At 42.7% G+C, this 23,540-nt stretch overlaps 1 protein-coding gene and 1 pseudogene across 1 annotated transcript in view; one reads left to right on the forward strand and one right to left on the reverse strand.

Moving 5' to 3' along the window:
* TEDC1 (tubulin epsilon and delta complex 1) overlaps nucleotides 1-23,275 on the forward strand; it is an 84,442-nt gene extending 61,167 nt beyond the window's left edge. Inside the window, exon 8 of the mRNA XM_034409893.3 lies at nucleotides 22,483-23,275. Within this exon, the coding sequence (XP_034265784.1) occupies nucleotides 22,483-22,905 (423 nt within the window). The 3' untranslated portion in view covers nucleotides 22,906-23,275. The remainder of the gene's footprint in view (nucleotides 1-22,482) is intronic.
* Nucleotides 8,009-9,007, reverse strand: LOC148114761 (uncharacterized; annotated as a pseudogene).
* Nucleotides 23,276-23,540: the final 265 nt, after the last annotated feature.

The following is a 23,540-nucleotide window of genomic DNA, read 5'->3' on the forward strand; positions in this document are numbered from 1 at the left end:
TGGCTGAACATTAGGGTACATACACGACAATTTCTTGGGATCTAAATGCCATCTATAAAACATTTTATAAAAATTTTCCCTCAAATTCTGCGATTGTGTAAATTTAACATTCTGAACCCATATTTTTTCCCATGTTTCCAACATCACTGGTTCTGCAAAATTTTGTGCCCACTTAATCATACAATCTTTAACCAATTCAGTTTCTGAATCCCTTTCTAACAAAACATTGTATAGCCTTTTAATATGCATTGGACCTTTCTCTTTTATATGTCTAACCAATTCTTCCTCATGCAACATAATACCAGTTTTTTGGTCCTCTTTCCATCTCAGTTGAAGTTGATTATACTGTAACCACGTTAGATTAATCCCTTCGTCCAACAGTGTCTCTAGTGTCTTCAGTTGCCATCTGCCCGCATCTGTAAAAAGAACTTCTTTATATAAAAACCCCCCGAGTGACATTATATTTGTATTCCACATAATATGACCAAGATCCAGCCATAACGGTATTTTATAATCCCATTTGAATCGGTGCTTCTTCCAAACTCTCATCAAGGAATCTCTAAGTATATGGGTTTTAAATACTTTATCCACTTTATCTTCATAAAATAAATAAGCATGCCATCCAAATTCAAGGTCAAAACTTTCTATATTCAATATTCCAGTCTTTTTCCTTCCAAACCAATCGCTTGCTTGAGTCAAAGCTGCTGCTTCATAATATAACTGTAGGTTTGGAAGTTTAAGACCTCCTCTTTCTGGAACATCTTGCATAATTTTCAGTTTCACTCTCCGTTTTTTCTCGTTCCAGACAAACTTATTCAGTCCTCTTTGCCATTCTTTCAATTGTTTATCACTTTTAAGCACTGGAATCATTTGAAACAAAAAAAGAAATCTTGGCAAAATGTTCATCTTAACTGCTGCTATTCTTCCAAGTAAAGATAGGTGCAGTTTTTTCCAAGTCTCCATATCTTTCTGAACATCTCGCCACAACACCTCATAATTATTGTGAAACAATTTCATATTCGATTCTGCAACCTGAACTCCTAGATATTTAACCTTTGGTACAATCTCAAAACCTGCCCTCCTTTCAAGTTCGTGTTTTCGATCTTGTGTCATATTTTTAACTATCATCTTAGTTTTTTTCTGATTCAATCTAAATCCTGATACTGTACCATAGTCTTTTATAATGTCCTTCATCTGGATTATTGATTCCATTGGCTGTGTTAGGGTAACAACCAGATCATCTGCAAATGCCCTTATTCTGTAGTCCTCTTGCCTTATCACTATTCCTTTCAAGGTACTCGAATCCCGTATTGCATTCAACAAGACTTCTAATGTTAAAATAAATAACAATGGGGATAATGGACAACCTTGTCTTGTTCCTTTCTCAATATTAAAATCTGTTGTCAAACTTCCATTAACAATAATCTGTGCCTTTTGTTCTTGATAAATTGCTGAAACCGCCTGTATAAATTGATCCCCCAAGTCCATCTTTTTTAAAGTCTTTAATAGAAAATTCCAGTCCACTCTATCAAAGGCCTTCTCCGCATCCAGGAAAACCAGCACTGCAGGGATCTGTTTATACTTCTCAAGATATTCCAATAAATCTATAACTTGCCTTACATTGTCCTTCATATAGCTGCCTTCTATAAATCCCGCTTGATCATCATGAATCACCTCTTGAATTACTGGCATCAACCTGTTGGCTAATACTTTTGCATAAATTTTATAATCATTATTCAGAAGAGATATTGGTCTATAGTTCTCAGGTTTTTTAGGACCTACTTGCTCTTTTGGTATCAAAGAAATATAAGCTGTTTTCCATGATGGGGGTATTTTACCCCCTTGTTGTATATTACAAAACAAGTCTCTAAGTTGTTCCACCATTTCTGCTTGCAAAGTTTTATAATACACTGCAGTCAAGCCATCAGTTCCGGGAGCTTTAGCTGTTTTCAATTGTTTAATTGCTACAATTATCTCCTCAACTGTTATAGGGTGATTCATTCTTTCCTTTTGTTGTTTAGTGATTTTTGTAACTCTTTTATTTTCTAAATATTTTTCTATAAGTCCATTCTGTATGTCATCTTTAGCATATAATTTGGTGTAATAATCTACAAAAGCTTCTTTAATTAATTTTTGTTGAAAAATTTCTTTCCCTCCAATATCAATACTATCAATAGTCCGCATACTCTGCTTCTTCCTTAATGTATAGGCCAACCATCTACCCGGTTTATTGGCATTGCAAAATGTATTATGCTTCGCATATTGTAAATTTGTTGCAGCTTGTTCCGCCATAAACATTTGGAATTGATCTTTCAAAAGTTTTATAGCACCACTTATTCTTTCGTCTGTTGGATTTTTAATAAGTAACTGTTCTTTATTCTTTATTTCTACTTCCAATTCAAATCTTTTCTTTTGTCGATTCAGTCTATGTTTAGAGTTCATATGAATGAGTACCCCTCTCATGTACACTTTACTCGCATCCCACACAATTTCCATTGGGGTACCCTTGTTCAAATTTATTTCAAAAAATTCTTTAATCTGTTTTTTAAGTTCTGTTATGTTTTTTTCATATCTAAACAAATTTTCATTTAATCTCCACGATCTTCTCTGTCTTTCCAGTCTCAATTTCTATCCATACTGGACTATGATCAGATAAAGTTCTTGGAAAAATCTTAGTTCTTTTTGTTTTAACAAGTAAGTCATTTGATAATAAAATAAAATCAATCCTAGAAAAAGATCTATGTCTATCAGAGAAAAAAGTATAGTCCAAGTCTTTTGAGTTATGTATTCTCCATACGTCTTTTAATTCCAAATCTTATTTCATATCAAAAAAGGTTTGTGGTAGTCTGATCCTTGACTTCACCAGACTCTTTTTATCTAATTTGGAATCAATTACTCCATTTCAATCTCCCATAATCAAAATAGATCTGTAATCCCATTGCAGTATTTTGGTATGCAAAGTTTTATAAAAATGATCCTGTTGTTGATTAGGAGCATAAATTCCAATCACAAGAATTTGGCCATATACAGTGTGCAATTCAATTGCTATAAACCTACCACCTTCATCTGCTTCTATAATTTTAGCTGATAGTCTTTTATTTATGTAAATAACCACACACCATTCTTTTTTTCCAAATTTGAAGCTATAAAATGTATTCCTAATTTTGAATTTATCAAATATTTTTGATCTTGTGTTCTGACATGAGTTTCTTGTAAGCAAATTATATCATTATTAAATTGTCTCAAATATGTAAATATCTTCTTCCTTTTCTGTGGTGAGTTCAATCCATTCACATTCCAAGATAAAAACTTAACCGTCATGTATACCTTTTTGAAGCGATGAGCAGAATTGCCGGATATCTTCCGAGACCTTCGGCTTTGCTCCCCCCATGGCTTCACTTTCTTGTGTAGTACTCTTGACTCCTTTTTTGTATTGTTGTGCCTTAGCTCTTTCCTGTAATTGTTTTTCTTTGAGTTGTTTAGAAACTGCTCGAGTTATACGCTGGTCTTTGGCTTCAGCCATACGAGCTAGGTCCAAGGCCACATCTCTTGTAGTCAAAATTGGAGAAGATTCTAACAGGGGCTCCTCCAGAAAACCTCCTGTAGCACCCTGCACTTCCACTAACTCTGATTCAACCTGCTTAGGCTGCTCTTCCAGCTCTTGTTGAGGTTGCTTCTCCTTATCACTCTCCTTTATCTCCAACACAGTAGATGTACGTGGAGATGGTGATCTCTCTTTAAAAACAGTATAATAAAAATGTTCCGCCTTTTCAACAGTATTCAATCGATATCTTTCTCCATTGTACTTCAAAATTATACCAGTTGGAACATCCCACCGAAATGGAATCTGTAATTTTTTTAATTCATTTACTAAAAAACCAAAATCTTTTCTATCTTTCAACATCTTTGGCGGTAGTTCTTTATAAATTCCAATTTGAGTTCCCTCCACTTGCACAGAAGAAAGAAAAGATTTTTGCAAAATATCATTTCCCATTCTTCTATCTGTAAAATATATCACCACATCTCTAGGCAGTTGTCTTTGTCTGGCCACCCACGAGTTCGCTCTGTAAATTTTGTCTATTTTGTAAAAAAATCTCTTCAGGATTAATTTTTAACAACACAGCCAAAGCATCAGCACAAACCTGTCTCAGGTCTTGTCGGTCATTCTCCTTAATACCTCTAATTCTTATAGCGAATTCCATAGACCGGAATTACATCATCGTAATTTCGTTTTCAACTCTCTGCATTTTATTATCCACATCAGAAATTTTGAAATCAGTATCCTTTATTTTAACATTCACTTCTGATTTAAATTCTTCCAATTTAGAGTCCACTTTAATAATAATTTCTGACAAGCCAGACACCACATTTGATAATTTATCAGTCACCTTGCCATAATTCTCTTTCACCAACTTTTTCATTTCAATAATTTCCTGATTGATTTCCTGTTGAGATTTTTGGAATTTATCATCCATTTCCTGTTGAGATTTTTGAAAATTATCATCCAGAGCCTGGGTAATAAATTCTTTTAAACTTTCAAAATCAAAATCTTTTTTCTGACTCTGCTGAGCTGAAGGAAACTGCTGTTCAGACTTGTGTGTGGGAGATCCCCCCGCTGCTGCCTTGCCTTCCTGTTTTTTAGAAGCCATTCTGCCACGTAGATTAGATTTTCTGAAAAAGGAGATCCTTTTTCCTTTTCCAGCACCACAAAGTCCTCTAAAAAAGTCCCCCAGGTTTAGTCAAATTGGAAATAGAATTAAACTGAAGCGAGCTCAGGCTTATTTTTAAAAGGATTTTTTCTCCCTCTTCTCCTGTTTGCTTGTTACAAGCAGCGCAACTTTGTAACTTGTTAGAATAGCTTTACAAGACCACTCTCACTCTCAGCTTGTTAACGCTGGAGCCGGGCGCCATTTTTCAAGCAGCTTTCACTCGCTCTGATTTTTGCTTAGATCGAAAAGTCACAGAAAAAAATAATACTTGCAGTTTCTTGGTTTAAAGGTTCAGGTTGTTTTTTCCGCTGATTAGTGAAGTTAATTTCAATCAATTTGAATGTTTGCTGCAGCCGACTTGCTCTGCAGCAAGCAGAGTCGTCCCACGCCGTCCGGAGTCTCAGCAAGTTGAAAGGGAGCCACGCCTGTTTCCTCCCTAGTAGCAAACTTCTGGGGGCTCACAGGGGCTCAACCTGCGCCTTGCTTACTCTTCTCCTTCAAATCCTTCAGATTCTGGAGTTTTCAAGCCGCTTCTCAAAGTCGAAGCGGCTCTACAGACGGCGGTGCTGACGGTCCTTAGAGAGGGACCGTCTTTCACTGGAGGCAAGCAAACCGGAAGTCCTGTTGTCAGTGGATTTTTGTATCTTTGCTTTCATGGCATTAGTTTGTAGTGCTTGTTCTTGAGCAGCGAGTATTTAACCTTCCGTTTCTTTCTTGATGGTTCCCATCTTAAGCCATGCCCAGGTAAAGTTGTCATCACATTTTCCTTCAATGTTTTTCAAGTACTGTGCATGCAAAGCTTTGGTTTTCCATCTATTTAATCTATCATCCAGCTGTTTTTCCTTATATTCTGCCTTTGTTTCTGTTGTTTTTATAATGTTCCCTGTTTTCACAATCTGCAGCAATTTTTCTGCAGCAATCTGCAGTCTGCAGAAATGTTTTGGTTCACATAATCATTCAAACTTTGTTTTTCTTCTAGAGTTTGATGGATTTGCAATAGTCCTCTTCCCCAGGGGTGAAATCTAAAATTTGTTACTACCGGTTCTGTGGGCGTGGCTTGGTAGGGGGGTAATGTGACTGGGTGGGCGTGGCTTGGTAGGGGGGTAATGTGACTGGGTAGGCGTGGCCAACTTTTTTTTTTAACTTTTAAAAGCATTTTTTCTACAACCTTAAGAGATTGATGGAAAAAATGCTTTTAGAAGCCTCTGGTGATCAGGCAAGTCAGCTGGGATCGCCAGAGGCTTTTAAAGGCATTTTTTCCCCTACAACCTCTTTGGCTGAAGAGGTTGCAGAAAAAAATGCTTTTAGAAGCCTCTGACGATCAGGCAAGTCAGCTGGAATTGCCAGAGGCTTTTAAAGGCATTTTTTTCTCTACAACCTCTTCGGCCGAAGGGGTTGCAGAAAAAAATGCTTTTAAAAGTCTCTGACGATCCCAGCTGAGCTGCGCGATCGTCAGAGGCTTTTTTTTTTAACTTTTAAAAGCATTTTTTTGGCCAAAGAGGTTGTAGAAAAAATGCTTTTAAAAGTAAAAAAAACAACCTCTGATGATCGCGTGGCTCAGCTGGGCAAGGGGGGGGCCCTCAGGGATTTTTGCTTCCGGTTCTCCGAACCACCCACCGCCATTGCTACCGGATTGGGCAATCTGGTCCGAACCGGGAGCATTTCACCCCTGCTGTGTCCCCTATTTTTCTTGGCAGGTACAACCTGTCAATGTCACTTCGTGGGTGTAAAGCATGGTACATATTCAAAAGTTTGCACATTTTCCTGTCCAAGTTTTCCAGTTCAGCCAAAGTCCAGTTGATGATTCCAGCTGAGTAGCATATCATTGGAACTGCCCATGTATTATTGCCTTTAATTATGTTTCCAGCATTCAGCTTTGATTTTAATATTTTGCAGACCCTCCTGATGTATTCCTTTTGCGTTGACTCTTTGACTTTTCCATTCAAGATGTTATCTGCTTCCAATATGCCTAGGTATTTGTAACCATCATCCTTTGCTAATGCTTTCACTATGTTTCCATTTCCCAGTTCTATTCCTTCTATTTTTTTCCATTTTTCCTTGCTGCATGGATAATATAGCACATTTTTCAAGTCCAAAGTTCATTTTCATGTCACTGCTGAACAGTTGAACTGTGTTGAATATTGATTTAAATTCAGTGGGGCTTTTTGCATACATTTTTAAGTCATCCATGTATAGTAGATGGTTTATCTTGCCATGTTGGCTTGAGATTTGGTATCCCAGTTTTGTGTTTCATAGGATTATTGTCAATGGAATTAATGTGATGTTGAACAGTAGTGGTTAAAGTGAGTCCCCCTGGAAGATCCCTTGTCTGATGTTGACTTCACCAATGTTCTCCCCATTTGCTGTTAGAACTGTTTTCCATTTTTGCATATTTGCTTTAAAAAATGTACAAATATTTTTGCTGATTCCAAAGTTTTCCAGACAGGTGTTAATCCAGCTGTGGGGTAATGAGTCAAATATCTTCTTGTAATCAATCCATGCCATATTTAAATTTGTTTTTCTTCATTTTGCATTTTTAGTACCATTTTTTTTTAAATTTGATTTATATGCTGCCCTTCTCCGGAGACTCAGGGCAGCTTACAATGCGCTAAGCAATAGCCTTCATTCTTTTGTATATTTATACAAAGTCAGCTTATTGCCCCCACAAACTGGGTCCTCATTTCACCTACCTTAGAAAGGATGGAAGACTGAGTCAACCTTGAGCCTTGGAGAGATTCGAACCAGCAGAAATATTGATCTAGACACAGATTAGTAACAGCATTGTATAGGGTTGTATGGATGAATTCAGTTGTACATTTGTTTAGGGTCCAATTAATATGAGGTAGGTTGAGGTCACCAAGAAAGATAAAGAGGGTATGGACTCTTACGTTAGTAGTGAAGTTAACTTGTTTGCCTGTGTGATGTCATAATCAGGGGCTCTGTAACATAGTAAGAAGCGAAGTGTGGTATTTAAGGACAGTTCGCAGACTATGGTTTCCAGAAGAGCGAGTTCATGTGTAACTTGAATATTTTTTAGGTTTAGTGACTTTTTATAGAAGATAGCTACTCCACCTCCTTTGCGGGTTTCGCGATCAGACCGGTAAACATGATAGTCTCTTACTGTGATAATGGAGTCAGGGGAGTGCGTTTAGCCATGTTTCGCAGACAAATATAATGTCAAATGTAGCAGTATTTAATAAGAGGAGTTCAGGCATTTTGTTTACAATGTTTCTTGTGTTTATTAGCTTGCATTTAAGGTCAGTAGTGGTTGGTATTGAAGAAGTAAGGGGCGTGCGTACCTAGTTTTGGGTGATGGAGGGTTGGATGTTGGGGGATTGATTGTGGGTCTTACTTTTTATGCAGTCGGCATGGTAGTCAATGTATAAGTCAGAGTCACCTTAGTCTTGGCATCTTTTGAGTTCTGTGTGGAGTTCACGGGAGCGGATTCATTGTAGTAAGGATAGGTCAAGCCATGATCAAAGTTTGTTATGGTTGGGGTTGGATCGCGCAATTGAATTTATAGTATAAATGAACTTGAGTTTGCTGGATTCATTTTTGCAAACGACTCTACAGAATCGTGGGGCCACTGAGCCGTCACTGTTCTTGTACTCTGGGCCATCTCTGGAAATTTTGATGATTTCATCAAAGGAGATGGTTGGTGTATGATGGCTACTGATGATGTTGCGAACCTTTGTGATATCACATTCATTGGTGTCATTTAGTCCAAATAAAATAGCGTTATGATATTTTTGTTCGCGCTCAATGGTATCTTCTATGAGTACGGAGGTGTTGTTTGGTTGGTTGGTGGATATTTGTGGTTGTGGTTGAGGTAATGGTTGTTGAATTGGGATAGGATTTTGATCTGTTGAGTTTTCATTTTTCTGTGCTGTAATTTTTTTTTCAAAAGATGTAAAACGTGATTCTAAACATGCTAGTAAACGTGCTTCTAAACTTCTTTCTATGGAGTCTATGATTGTTTGCTGTGTCTTTATGGTTGTTTCTATGGTATGGACCCTATCAGACATTGCAATTAAGTTATCCAGTTTTGGCAAACAAGATAGACATAGATAGGGAAATGTAGGAGTTGCTTGTAAGAAATTGGCTACCTGTTTGTTTATTCTCAGGCAGGTGTGATGGGCATATTTAGCACATATATGGCATTTCTTGAATTCATCATATTCGTTGATAGATTCATTACATTTATAGCATGTGCTGGAATCGTTTGGGTCATCGTTAATAGTGATATCTTTCGTTTGTGGGTGTTTGGTGGTGGAGTTTTTGGAGTTTTTGCCTGGCATGGTCAATGATCAGTCAATGTTTGACAAAATTAATTAATCAATGTCAATAATAAATGAATGTCTAGCAAATTAATCAATCAATCAAATTAATTATCAATGTCAATAATAAATCAATGTCTAGCAAATTAATTAGTCCATCAACAAATTAATTAATCAGTGTGATTATTATTGCCTGACCAGTCTAATAATTAATTAAATTATTTGATTTTGTTTGAATTTCTAACTAGATTGTTTCCTGGTGAGGTAGATTGCTTCCTGTTGAGGTAGAAGATATTGGTAGAGATTTTGAGTCAATGGAGAACTTTTTGTTCAGGGGCTTAAGGGGTGATATCTCTAATTCAGGGATTCACTGGAGGATGAGGGGCTTCAGCATTTTGTAGTGCTCCGCAGGGCTCCGGGTACACAATGCACTTGCTGGGGACCAGCTCCACGAGGATCAGCTCTGCAAGGCTCCAGGAATCAGCTCCGGGAAAGATGCTCTGGGAAGAACTCACTGGGCACACGCTGGGGATCAGCTCCACAGGACAGTGCTCCACAGGCCTCTGGGGAAGATGCTCTGAGGAAGAACTCATTGGGGCAGCATGCTGGGCTCTGGAGATCAGGCGTTATGCCGGGCTTCGCACTCTGGAGGGCTCCAGGCGCTCTGACAGGCTCCGCCCAGGAATCAGGGAATCATGTGATCTGTCAGGCTTTGCACAGGAAACAGGCTGGGGATCAGGGCCTTTAGCGCTGGGCTCCACATGGGAATCACGCTCCAGGGGAATCTTACTCACTGGAATAGGGCTCTCTACTCACCAGGGAATCAGAGGATCCGGCCTCTGGCGCTTTGAGGATGGCGTCCAAGTAGTCTTCGATTTCCACCAGTTTTCTTCTCTAAGTCCCCCTAATTTCTGCTCTAAATCCCCCTAATCCATTTCATAAACAGTACAAACTGAGGAATGAATTTGTTAAGGAGGTAATCTGCTTTTAGGAGGTGTCTGCTCCTTTTATTTTCCTTCCAGTGTCTCCAAAAATCCAGAAGTAATAGAAATAAAAAGAAGCAACCTCATACTCTGGCTGTCAATGTTATGAAGGCTGCCCTATAAATGACAAAGAAATGTCTGGGTTCTGATTGGTTCTGTGGGATTAGAAGTGTGTGTGTGTTTTATATGAGAAACATATAACATTATATGAGAAACAGTCTGATACTGCAGTCAACAGTCACTCTTGGCCCGCGGACCTGTAGATTGGTGGCTGTTATTAATGCCCCCCAATTGTAGAGTGAGATATTCCAGATTTCAAGCCTTGCATGGAGCCGGACGATGACTGCGGTTTCTGGCCCTTCCCAGCTTTCGTGAGAGGGCAGCTGGTGTCAACACCTGGCCTCGAAGCGGCTTAAGACTCCATCCACTGCTGTGAGAGAGCAGTGGAATTTACTGAATTTATTGACTTGGAATTGATTGAATATCCCTCCCCAGACTTTGGACTATCTTGATTACCCCCAGGCCGTGGACTTCCCCCTGATTAATTAATTAATTGATTGATTAGATGTATTCACCAACAGAACTTCTTATTCTGCGAGACTCCCCCCTCTCGCAGGTGTGGCCCTCCACTTTATCAAGGGCCTACCTTTATGACGGGCTATGGCACCCCGAGAGGATGCCGCAAAAAGGGGATTGAGGGGTTTTTTAGGGAAACTTTTTGATAGATTTTTAAGGGATTTTAAGGGGCGGGAGGGTTGTGTGGGTTTGGGGGTTAACCCACGGGGGGAGGGGTTCGGCCCAGCTGTCAGTGGGGCCATGGAGGGTGCGGATTCCGGGGGTAAGGGGGACATCAGAGTCCATTCTGTCGCGGGCTTCTCTATCAATGTGTTGAGTGGGAGGGGCAGATATGGCGGGAGCAGGGGGCCGCATCATGTGGTGGGGGCGCGCACTCGCTATCTTCGAGCGGTGGCGCGCCCCGGTCCCCATAGCCCTTCTCGCACCCCAGGCTGTTCAGACTCTCAGGGCCTGAGCCTTCAGCTGCTATTGTGCAATGCCAGGTCCGTGGTAAATAAAGCCCCCCTCATTTGCGATCTTATTCAGGAGGGGGGAGCGGACCTGGCAGGTATTACGGAGACCTGGTTGGGCCAGGGGAGGTTCCCCTCGTGAATATGTGCCCACCAGGTTTCCGAGCATTCCATCAGCCGAGAGCTCAGGGCAGGGGCAGGGGGGGGTGGCGGTTATTATAAAGGAAAGTCTTGATCCGAGGGAGACCACTGTTCCACAGATATCCGGATGTGAGTCCCTTTTTGTGAAGTGGGGTCGTGGAGTACAGATGGGCTTGTTGATCACATACCTGGCTCCCTGCCGCGTGGCAACGGCCCTGCTCGAGCTGCTCAATGTCATAGCTGAGGTGGCGGTTGGTACCCCCAGACTTCTAGTCATGGGGGATTTCAACCTGCCATCTGTCGGCGAAACGTCTGAGGTGGCTCGAGAGTTCATGGCTTCCAAGACAGCCATGGACCTTACTCAGTTAATTCATGACCCTACTCACATGGGTGGACACACTCTGGACTTAGTTTTTGTCTCTGGTCAGTGGTCGAGTGGCCTTGATACAGGGGATATAGTCATCGAACCCTTGTCATGGTCTGACCACTCGCTCCTTCGACTGGACTTTCTAACCGCTGCACCCCGCTGCAGGGAGGCGGGACCGACCAGGTGGTTCCGCCCCAGGCGCCCGATGGACCCTGATAGGTTCCAAATGGAGCTTGGGCCATTTCCTGAGACTCTGGCTCATGACTCGGCTGAGGACCTGGTGGCCGCCTGGGATAGTGCGGCTGCCGGGGCCTTGGACCGTGTCGTGCCTTTGTGGCCTCTGACCCGGCACCGAACTCACCAAGCTCCTTGGTTCTCCGAGGAGCTTAGGGAGATGAAGCGCCGGAAAAGACGCCTGGAGAGTAGTTGGAGGACCAGCCGCTCCGAATCCGACCGAACACTGGTGAGGTCTCATATTAAGACCTACCTAGTGGCGATAAAAGCGGCGAAATCTAGCTATTTTGCCGCTCTTATCGCGTCATCAGATAATCGCCCGGCCGCCCTGTTTAGGGTGAGCCGCTCCCTCCTCCACCTGGAAGTGCGGGATGACCCCTTGCAGGGCCGAGCTGAGGACTTTGTACAGTATCTGTATGACAAAATCGCTCAGATTCGGGAAGGGCTGGCCTCTGACTGGGTATGTCCGGACGGGATGACTGAGGCAGGTCTTGAGAGTGTTATCTGGGGGGAGTTTGATTCTGTGGCTCCCGAGGACATGGACAGGGTCCTGGGACGGCTGAACGCGACCACATGTTTATTGGACCCGTGTCCCTCCTGGTTGGTACTGGCTTCCCGGGAGGTGACACGAGGCTGGCTCCAGAAGATTGTTAATGCTTCTTTGAGTGAGGGGGTCCTGCCAGCTGCTTTGAAAGAAGCGGTTGTGAGGCCCCTCCTCAAGAAGCCCTCTCTGGATCCGGCTATTTTGGCTAACTATCGTCCAGTCTCCAACCTTCGCTTCGTTGCGAAGGTTGTTGAGAGTGTGGTAGCGCAATAGCTTCCCCGGTACCTGGATGAAGCTGTCTATCTAGACCCGCTCCAGTCCGGCTTCCGGCCTGGGCACAGCACGGAAACGGCATTGGTCGCGTTAGTGGATGATCTCTGGAGGGCTCGGGATAGGGGTTGCTCCTCTATCCTGGTCCTGTTAGACCTCTCAGCGGCTTTTGATACTATCGACCATAGTATCATGTTGCACCAGTTGGCGGGGTGGGGGGTGGGGGGCACCGTTCTGCAGTGGTTCTCCTCCTACCTCTCTGACCGGTCGCAATCTGTGTTGACAGGGGGGCAGCGGTCGACCCCAAGGCACCTTGCTTGTGGGGTGCCACAAGGGTCGGTCCTCTCGCCCCTTCTGTTCAACATTTATGTAAAGCCGCTGGGTGAGATCATCCATGGCTTCGGGGTGGAGTTCCATCAGTACGCTGATGACACCCAGCTGTACATCTCCACCCCAGGCCACCCCAACAATGCCCTTGAAGTGATGTCCCAGTGCCTGGAGGCCGTGCGGGCCTGGATGGGGAGAAACAGGCTCCGACTCAACCCCTCCAAGACCGAGTGGCTGTGGCTTCCAGCGTCCCGATATAGCCAGCTGACACCATCGCTGGCTATTGGGGGCGAATCACTCGCCCCCACAGAGAGGGCTCGTAACTTGGGCGTCCTCCTGGACGCACGGCTGTCTTTAGAAGATCATTTGACGGCCGTGGCCAGGGGGGCTTTTTATCAGGTTCGCCTGATACGCCAGTTGCGCCCCTTTCTAGATCGGGACTCCCTACGCACAGTCACTCAGGCACTCGTCACTTCCCGCCTGGACTACTGCAACACTCTCTACATGGGGCTCCCCCTGGGGTGCACCCGGAGGCTCCAGCTGGTCCAGAATGCAGCCGCGTGGGGGATTATGGGGGCGACGAGGTGCTCCCATGTGACACTGCTCCTGCGCGAGCTGCACTGGCTCCCGGTGGTCTTCCGGGTGCGCTTCAAGGTGTTGGTGACCACCTTTAAAGCGCTCCATGGCTTAGGGCAGGGGTACTTACGAGACCGCCTTCTGCCACCAATAGCCTCCCACTGGCCAGTACGCTCGCACAGAGTGGGCCTCCTCAGGGTGCCGTCCGCCAGACAATGTCAGCTGGTGACCCCCAGGGGGAGAGCCTTCTCTGTGGCGGCGCCCACCCTCTGGAACAACCTCCCCCCAGAGATACGTACAATAACAGACCTCCGGATTTTTCGTCGAGCTCTGAAAACCTATTTATTTCAACTAGCTGGGCTGGCTTGAGTTAAATTTTAAATTTATTTTAAATTGGTTTGTTTTAATTTACGGCCAAAATATTTAATTATTTTAAACTGTTTTTAAATTTTGTATGTTCTGTTTTTTACTTTGGCTGTTCACCGCCCTGAGTCCTATTTGGAGAAGGGCAGTATAGAAATGGAAACAAATAAATAAATAAAATAAATAAATTGAGTTGACAATAAGTGCACCAGAATTGAAATGTTGGAGTGAGTATGGTATAGTGAGGAAGCAATTATATAGTGTCCAGTTCCATTCCAGTCATATATAGAAAGAGAGAGAGGCTTGGTTACTTTGCATTTACACAAATAAAAAACCTGTAAAGAATAAGGAATTTGTGGTTAAAGATTTTGACTGATTTTGAGAGAAGAAGATATCAACACTGGGTAAAATAGAAACTTTCCAACAACCTACAGATAAATTTTTTTTAATGAATTTAAATTGAATTTTAAAGTATGAATTTAAATTAAAGTTGAATTTATAAGGTTATATGCATTTATCTTTGGAATAATGATAACATCTTGTTCAGAGTTTATAGAATTTGTTTTTTTTCTTTACTACTTTTTGAAGTTATTTATTTGTGTTTTTTTAAATGTATATTGTTGTTTTTTCTTAAATTGAATTCAGATTTTATACAATTTTATAAAAATATATAAATTTTATAAAAATTCTGTTTAAATTGTATTTTAATCTTAATGTCAGATCTGGAAGCCATCTTTTGTATTAGGCCTTCAGACCTGCCACGTTTACTACTGTGGGAAACTGGGAGGGGGGATTGTATGGTGATAAATAGTCATAATAACATTCCTTTCTCAAGAAGTCAAAGACAACTTGTCCTGCACCTGGAAGGGAACTGGGAGGCATCCCCAGTTGGGACAGTGTTTGATTGGACCATGTGATGGACTTGTGGGTGTTGGGTAGGGACTTGAACTTTTCTTTGGGTAGGGAAAACCTGAAAACTTTCAGATTCGGGTTTTCCCAGATGTGCCAATATGACATTTCTAATAAAATGTAGCTTTGAGGAAACTCAAGCCTCAGAGTTTTCTTTCATTGGGGATGTTACTTGGAACCCTGGCATTAATCCGAATCTCCTTTAAACAACATACCAGCTCCCTGGATATCAGAGTGCTGTCTGGCGTCCTGAGCCCCTAACACTGACCCAAAACCAGGCAGCATGAAGACTCAGGGAAGATGGAGGAGGAAAAGAAAGCCACAGAGGGAACTACGGGGACTGGCTCGACGACTCCCATCGAGATCATTTACTACCCATCCCAAGCCATGGTGGAAGCAGCAGAAGCTGCAGAGAGGGAACGGCAGCTGGGTGCCTGGCCCAAAGAGCCAGCGCCTAAGAGAGCTGCACAACCGGATCCAACCCTGTAAGGCGAAGCTGCCAGAGCCATGCCGTCCCAAGAGGCGACCACTGGAGCCACGCTGTTGGAACCACCACTGGTTGGATGCCGGGAGGGACAGATCCCAACCCTTGAATGGAAGATGCAGTGCCGCAAACTGGAGAATGGGGATTCCCGCCACCATCGAGCAGCCAGTCGTTGGCCAGTCTCCCGGAGCGGTTTGACCAACTCAGCATGACCAGTCCTGCCCAAGCTATTGGGGCTGAGCAGCCTAAGTGGACCCTGGCTCAACCTAGGTTCACCTTCCCGAGCCAGGAAGCCGTGGCACCACTGAGTGGGTCATCTGCTTCCTTCTATTCAGTGTCCAGTGGGTTGCTCCACAGTTTCCTGCACTGACCCCGAGCTACTGGAGTGACAGCCTCTGAGGGGATCAGATTGGCACAGCAACAGAATTTTCTGAACCAGCCTGGCATGGTGCTGCAGGGACCACAACTGGGGCTTTTAGGACCAAGTACTCTACCCCAGCAGCTGGCATTCAGACTGCCTTCTGCAGACCAGATTCCTCCCGGATGGGCATTTTACCGCGGTCAGGGGTGGGTGCAATATCAATGGACACCTGCCCCAATGTTTCAACCTGCGGCCATCTACCAGCCAGTGTACTTCCTGCCACCGAGTCTGGGGGCCCCAGCCGGTACCAGTCTAGCCATCTGCGCAGGTCCAACAGCCAGCTGCAGCCCAACAGCAAGTTCCAGCCCAGCAGCCAGTGCCAGCCCAGCAGCCGGTGCCAGCCCAGCAGCCGGTGCAAGCTCAGCAACTAGCTCAGCAGCAATCCCAGCTGGCAGCTATTCCCCACGCTTCAAAGCAACCCTTCACAGAACCCCAGGGAAGCTAGCCTAATTTCTCAATCGAGTCTGGGCCTACATCAATCAATATGGAAACCAATACCTGTCAGATCGGGATCTGATTTCAGCCATAGCAGATTGCATGAATGAGGGGGAGGCTTCAGAGTGGATAGCTGAGCTTCATGATGAAGAAGCCCCCAAGCTGGATGATGCCGATGAGTTCGTCCAACTACTCAGAGGTCGGTTCGAAGATATGGCCCACCGAGTAAAGACTGAATCCCAGATCAAAGCGCTGAAGCAAGCTGACTGAACCCCTAAGGAGCTAATTTGGGAATTTTGGAGGCTGTCTGGGAAGCTGAGAGACTGGCCAGAACGCCTACTGCTCCACCACTTCAAGGAAGCCCTAGACCCAGAACTTCAGAAAGCTTGTGGCATCAGAGGAACACCGGAACACGTACAGGCTTGGTACAACAATATCATAGCCTTAGATGTGGAAATCAACCCTCATAGAAAGCCCACTACAGAGAAGCCGGCAAGAAGGCCTCTGGGTCACTGCATGGCAACAAAGCTGCCAGCAGCAACACCTCCCCCACCGTCCGGCATCATTAAATGCTACCAATGTGGCCGGCATGGTCACTGGGCTTCCGAATGTTTGGCTCCAGTCCTGATCCCGCAAGCAAGGGCTCTAGCCACATCCCGGGTAAGAAAGACCCCACACAAGCCCCCCCAATAAAGGGAAAATTGCCAAATTGTCGAGGTTCCACTCCTTCCCACAGAAGTCAAGGGAACTCCAGCCAAAGAAAACCTACCAACTCTAGCTGAGGGAAGCAGAGGGGATGATGACCCAATGGCAAGTGAAGCCATTCACCCCTTTACTGTCAAAACCCAAATAGTAGTGCCGGAGACAGGGCCCCAAGGGGAAGTAGAAGCCGTCATAGATACTGGCTGCACTAGATGCCTAATCAGCCTCCCCTTAGTTGAGCAGCTAGGCATACGTATGAGGCCCATAGCACAACCTATCCGTTTTGAGCAGGTCGATGGGACACTAATTGGCGTAGCCCATGCCACATTAGTCACAGAACTGGTCAGACTAGAAATGGGTCATCACTGAGAACTCATTTGATTCATCATAGCCCCAAAAATGACTGAGTCAATCATATTGGGGATCGCCTGGCTAGACAAATGGGGACCAACCATCACTTGAGAGGATGGCTATAGAAAGTTAAATATAGGCATCGGACCGCTGCCTCCCATAAAGCCCGACTGAGGCCAAGTCTCTGTAAGCCACGCTAATACTAGCGAGCCGCAGGCCGCAGCCCCTGCAGCTGATGGACCACCTGGCGCAAGTGCCAAGGGAATACCGAGACCTATTGGGCGTCTTTCACAAAGAGAATTGCAACTTCCTCCCCCCCTCACCATCCGACCGATTGTGCAGTCAAATTCGTGCCGGGAGCCAAGCTGCCCAAGCCAAAGATGTACTCCATGACTCCCAAGGAAATGGAAGACCTAAGAAAGTACATCGATGCCAACTGAGCCTGGGGCTTTATCCAACCCGCAAAGTCCAGGATGGCTGCCCCAGTAATGTTTAAAGAAAAAAAAAGATGGGATGAGGCTTTGCATGGATTTTCATGGAATTAATGCCATGTGCGTGGAAAACACCTACCCCCTCCTACTTAGGAAGGACGTGCTAAGCCACTTAGCCAAGGGGAAGGTGTTCACCAAACTGGACTTGAGGGAGGCCTATTACCGTATCAGAATCAAAGAGAGAGATGAATGAAAAAGAGCCTTTAACTGTCCGCTCGGCAGCTTCCAATTCAAAGTCATGCCGTTCGGTCTGCAAGGGGCCCCAGCAGTCTTCATGCAATTAATCAATGAAATGCTGCATGAACACTTATACAAAGGGGTCGTAGTTTACTTAGATGACATTCTCATATATTCAGCGAGACCCTCGAAGAACACATAAAGCTGGTGCGGCAAATGCTGAAAAAAATCCTGGCCACTAAGCTCTACGCAAAGCTGTCAAAATGAGAATTCCACCAAACCTCCCTTGACTACCTAGGCTACCGCATATTCAGCGGAGGGTGGAAATGGACCCAGGAAAAGTAAAAGCGGTGCTAGACTGGCAACCCCCACACACCCGCAAACAGCTGCAAAGCTTCCTGGGATTCGTAAACTTCTACAGACAGTTTATTCCAGCATTCGCAGAAGTCGCATTGCCCCTAACAGAACTGTTAAAAACGGGGCCAACCCCTGCGAAGCCACAACCAAGCCAACCACTTGCTTGGTCAATGGACTGTCAAAAAGCCTTTGAGAAATTTAAAAAGCTCTTCGCCAAAGAACTGATCCTCCAACACCCAGATCCAGAATGGCAATTCATAATCCAAGCAGATGCCAGTGACGTGGCCAGCAGTGCTGCAAAAAGAAGGCTTGCCTAAGATATTTCTTCTTGTGAACTTCTACCTTACTTAAAGGATAGAAGGATAGAAACTTTCTGGGTCCAAAACCCAGAGCCACTCTGTTGTTGACAGAATTAAGCCAGAGCTTGCTTTTCTTCATCTAGGTCAGACATGTGAAACTCAAGGCCTGTGGGTCAGATTCAGCCCAAGATGTTGATTAGATCTGGCTTGCAGGATCGGGGAGCACTGCTCCTCTGCCTCCTCTTGCTCTCCAGAGATCTATCAAGGCAGAAGTTGGACTCGGAGGAAACTGCTTCTTGCAAACTTTCTCCGCCACACTTCCACATGCAGCAGCGTCATTCTCCACCTCCTGCTTTGCTGGGAGAGGGCACCAGACTGGGAAATGCTAACAATGTCTCGGATTGGAAGAAGAACGTCTCCTTTGGCATGCCGTGCACACACACGCACACGCATATGCATATATACACCATTCCAAACTTGGAGATTTTTATTCACATCTGAGCTTGCAAACTGCCAATCATGCCTGGTCTTGGGGAGAAGGCCCTCTCCTTCCTCTGTGGATAAAAGTCCCCAAACTTAGATATGCTTTGTGTTTGTGCATGCACGCATGCGCTTAGCTACCAACAGTTTGGGGAGGCAAGGAGCTTGTGGGGCACCAAATTGTCCTCATGTCGAGTTAACCAGTGCGACTTGTTCCGTCCTAACCCAGCCATCCCAAGTAAGTCGCGCCCAGTGAGCAGCATTGAGCTGTCTACACCTACCAGCCACACCCACCTAGTCGCTGTGAGTCGTCATAGTCTTACAAGCAACTGGCCTTTTGTGGGCAACCATAATGCTGATGTGGCCCTCAAAAAAATTGAGCTTTACACCCCTGATCTAGGTCTTTACAACCTCCAGACATTGGGCCTTTGTCAGGATAATGAGGGGCAGATGTTGTACAATTGAGTATCATCAACCTACTGATGATATTGTACTCTATGCTGGCAGATGGCCTCTCCAATGATTTTATGTATCTGTTAAAGAAGAGTACAGAGAAAGTAGATCTTTAAAGCACCCTGCAACAGGGACTAGACTTATTACCCCAACAAATCAACTGGAGCCCGGCATGGTAAAAAGAGGAGAACCACCACAAAAAGGTCCCTCCACTCCCATCGTTCTAAGCTAGTCGAGAAGAATACCATAGTCAATGAAATCAAAGGCAGTTGAGAGGTCAAAGAAAGCTAGAGTAAATGCATTGCATCCATCCTGAGGCAACCAAAGGTCATCCACCATTGTGATGGGTGCTATGATCCACTTTTAAACCTAAATGAAATGGATTGTAGATCGTATATTTCTTCCAGATTCCCTAATTGTTATCAATTATTGTATTTGGGAGATTGCTTTTTGGAATTCTTCTGTCTACCACCCAGAAATGTATCATTTTGGGTGCAGAAATATCTTTAATAAATAATTTGAATAACTTTTAAATAAAGATTTAAATAAAATTTTAAAATGTTTGTGGGAGGCATCCTTTGCCTCCAAAATAAGAACAGTACACAATATAGCTCAGCATAAATTCTTAACTTTCCTATGGCAATGAATTTTTAAAGCAGTAGTAACTAACCAAACAGAGCAGCAGTTTTTCACCTGTAAGCTTACACATACACACACACACACAACCAGGTTGTTCCCTCTATTGTTCCCACTATCACATCCGCCATCCTATTTAAAGCAATAACCGCAGGGACATCATGGTTAGGCTGGAAAAAAGGAAAAGAACTCAATAGCTGTCCTAATACAATGTTCAAAATAATGTGACTTAAAACTGCCAACTAACAGAAACTATAAATTGACTATGGCTTTGGCATACAAAGAAAACCTCTATAAAATGTTCTACAGGTGGCATTTACCACCTGCAAGACTGGCAAATATGTTCAGTAATCTGTCCGTCAAGTGCTGGAAATGCAATCAGACCCCAGGTATCTACTATCACATGTGGTGGATGTGCAGTAAAGCAAGAAAATATTGGGAGAAAATACATAGCTGGCTGGAAATGATAATTAAACAGAATATTGAGTTGAAACCAGAAACAAGTCTCTTAGGTATAGTATCGGAGGGTTATGATAAAGGGACCATATATTTAGTTTTACATATACTGACAGCAGCAAGGATCATATATACTAAATACTGGAAAAATGTGAACACCCCACCAGAGGAGGTTGTAATTCAAAAATTTTTGGACTGTGCCAAAATGGACAGACTAATTTTAAAAATTAAAGATAAAGAAGATACAGAATATTTTTTAATTTGGAATAAATTTTATGAATGGATAGAGACAAGAGGTAGAAATTAGAGAAATAAGATTATGAATGTTAGTATTGAAAATAGACATGTATATAACTATAATCACAATAATCAACAAAAATGTAAACAATCGAAGAAGAAACAGTTAAAGCTTTTTGGTTATATTATTATTATTGCTAGTATTATTATTATTATTGTTATTAGTTTATGTTAATATTTACTATCACCCTTTCTTTGGTCTTTTTTATTTGTAAAAGGTATACCCTGACAATGCACTATATTCAAAAATGTTTATGAATAAAAGTTTAAAAAACCTGCCAACTAATCAGAACAAAAAAGTAATTTATTTGGGCTTCAAAAACATTCAACTGTGTATATCTTATTTTTTGCTTTAAACCCTGAAGTGGCAAACAGTGCATATTACTAACAAAAATATGTTACCTTTGCTCTAATATGATAATAGGAAATTATTACAACTTCATAATGTATATTTTGTGCATCTTTCTTCTTTTTCTTCTTGTGCCATATCCGTCATCGGACGTTGGCGATCATGTTGGCAATCCTATTTTTGTCAGCCGTATGAAAAAGTGCTGCTGAGTTTTGTCTAAACCAGTCCCTAAGGTTTTAAAGCCATGATGTTCTTCTTCTGCCTGGACCTCATTTGCCTTCAATCTTTCCTTGGAGGATTAAGTGAAGGATGGCGTATTTTTCTGGGTATTGCATCACATGTCCAAAATATTCTAACTTTTGCTTTTTAATGGCTTTGATTATTTCCCTTTGCTTTCTCAGGTGGCTTATCACCTCATTTGTGATTTTGTTAACCCAGTTTATATGTAACAATAATCTGTAAATCCACATTTTAAATGCTTCTAGTTTCTTCAAGTGGTTTTCTCTCAGAGACCAACTCCATAGAGCAGGATAGAAAAAATGTAACATCTGACAAGCCTGATTTTCAGTCTGAGGCTTATGTTGTGACTGCAGAAGACCTTTTTCATTTTGAAGAATACTGTTTGAGCTATCTCTATCCTTGTCTTTACTTCACTGATCAGGTCCCAGCTTTCATGTAAATTAAAACCAAGGTACGTGATCCTTTCAACTTTTTCTAATGGTATTCCTTTCGAATTTATCAGTGGTAAATTAATGGGTTGTATGCTGACGACCATGATCTTGTTTTTTGAGATGTTAAGCTTCAAGCCATATTTTTCAGATATTTCTGAGACTCTGTTGACGTGGAGCTGAAGGTCTTTATGCTTACTGGCTAACAGAACTGTATCATCAGCATATTTTAAATTGTTGATCTACTTTGAGGCCAGCATCAATGTTTTCCAGTGCTTTGTTGAAAATTGACTCGTAGATATTAAATAACAGTGGAGACAGAATACAGCCCTGTCTGACCCCTCTTCGTATTTCTGCATCATCTGAGTATTTTTGGCTTAGTCTCACATTTGCTACCTGATGCCAATATAGATTCTTGATGATTTTGGGGGGTGGGGGGAGGAATGTGCATCTTTAGTTTATTTTTAATTTTATTTACTTATAACATTTAGAAACCACCCATTTCCTTCATAGAGGGACTTCTGTTCCTGAATGCCAGGTTCAACAGCCACAAATTGTAAACAGAATCAGAAGAGGAAACATGGCACCACTTTTCCATTAATCAGGATTCGTGGGGGCTGGAGTAGTCATGATGTGTCTATGCCATCCTTGCACTTGTACAGTCTACATTTACCAATCTAATTGTAATTTCCTTTTTATAGGTCAGAACAAGGCAAGAAAAAGGAGAGGAAGATGTATGCATGGCTGTAAGAAAAGTACAAGAAATTGTGGAGCTGAAATTCTCTGACCTTAAGTGCAATAACAGTACCTGTGGAAGCAATAAGTTGCATGGTCCATATAGACTAGTTTATAAAAAAAAGTGTTTAAAGGACAGTGACATGGATACTATTGGAACAGCAGCACCTACCAAAGCCATTAGAGAAGGAATCACTGCCACAGATGTGATCAGTTTTCTAAAAAAGAAAGAAGCAAGACTGAAGACACAGCTAAAGCAGTGTCAAGAGGGAGATAGACAGAAGATTCATAAAGCAGCAAAGAAACTTGGTCAAGTGCTTTTCATCCCACCAATGAAAACACAACAAGCAAAAATAAGTGCAGAAGTTGACAAAGTTCACCACATTTGAAAGAACACTTTGGGATTGCTTGAAATTGCTTCACCCATTTTTGGCATTTATTTCTGTCTTCTGAATGCAGCTGCTGGCCCTTTAAGCTTACTATGCACCCTCTCATTTTGAAAAAAAAAGAATATGTTTAAATGCGCTACATGTTACCTCAAGGCTATTAATGAACAGGAGGTTAATATTCATATCTTTTAAAATTATTTTATCTTTTTAGATAGGTAAATGTTGGTGCCCAGTTTCAGTTTAGCTAGAACAGATTCAACACTATACTACACTACACTACACTCTCATACTGAATATTTGGACAAGAGGTCTGTAAGTATGAGAATTATGTATATTTAGTACCATCTTCAATAAAGATTTTGATGAAGTACTACTTGACATGCTGATTATCAAGCTTGCTAAATGTTGGCTGGGTGGCATGACAATGGATATTTTAATTATTTGAATGCAAAATTGGAAAGCATCCTTATCAAATTTTCAGATGTAATTGGGTACGATAGCTAGAAAGCAGAAATAGAATTCAAAATAATCTCAGCAGGTTAAAGAAATGGCATAAAATTAACAAATTCAGCATAGACATTTTCAAAGTTGTTCCTCTGGAAAACCATCACTGAATGCTTAAATATGGGATAGGA

This window comes from Pantherophis guttatus, chromosome 3, assembly GCF_059756535.1.
Source record: "Pantherophis guttatus breed Tessera chromosome 3, ASM5975653v1, whole genome shotgun sequence".
NCBI classification, from domain to species: Eukaryota; Metazoa; Chordata; class Lepidosauria; order Squamata; family Colubridae; genus Pantherophis; species Pantherophis guttatus.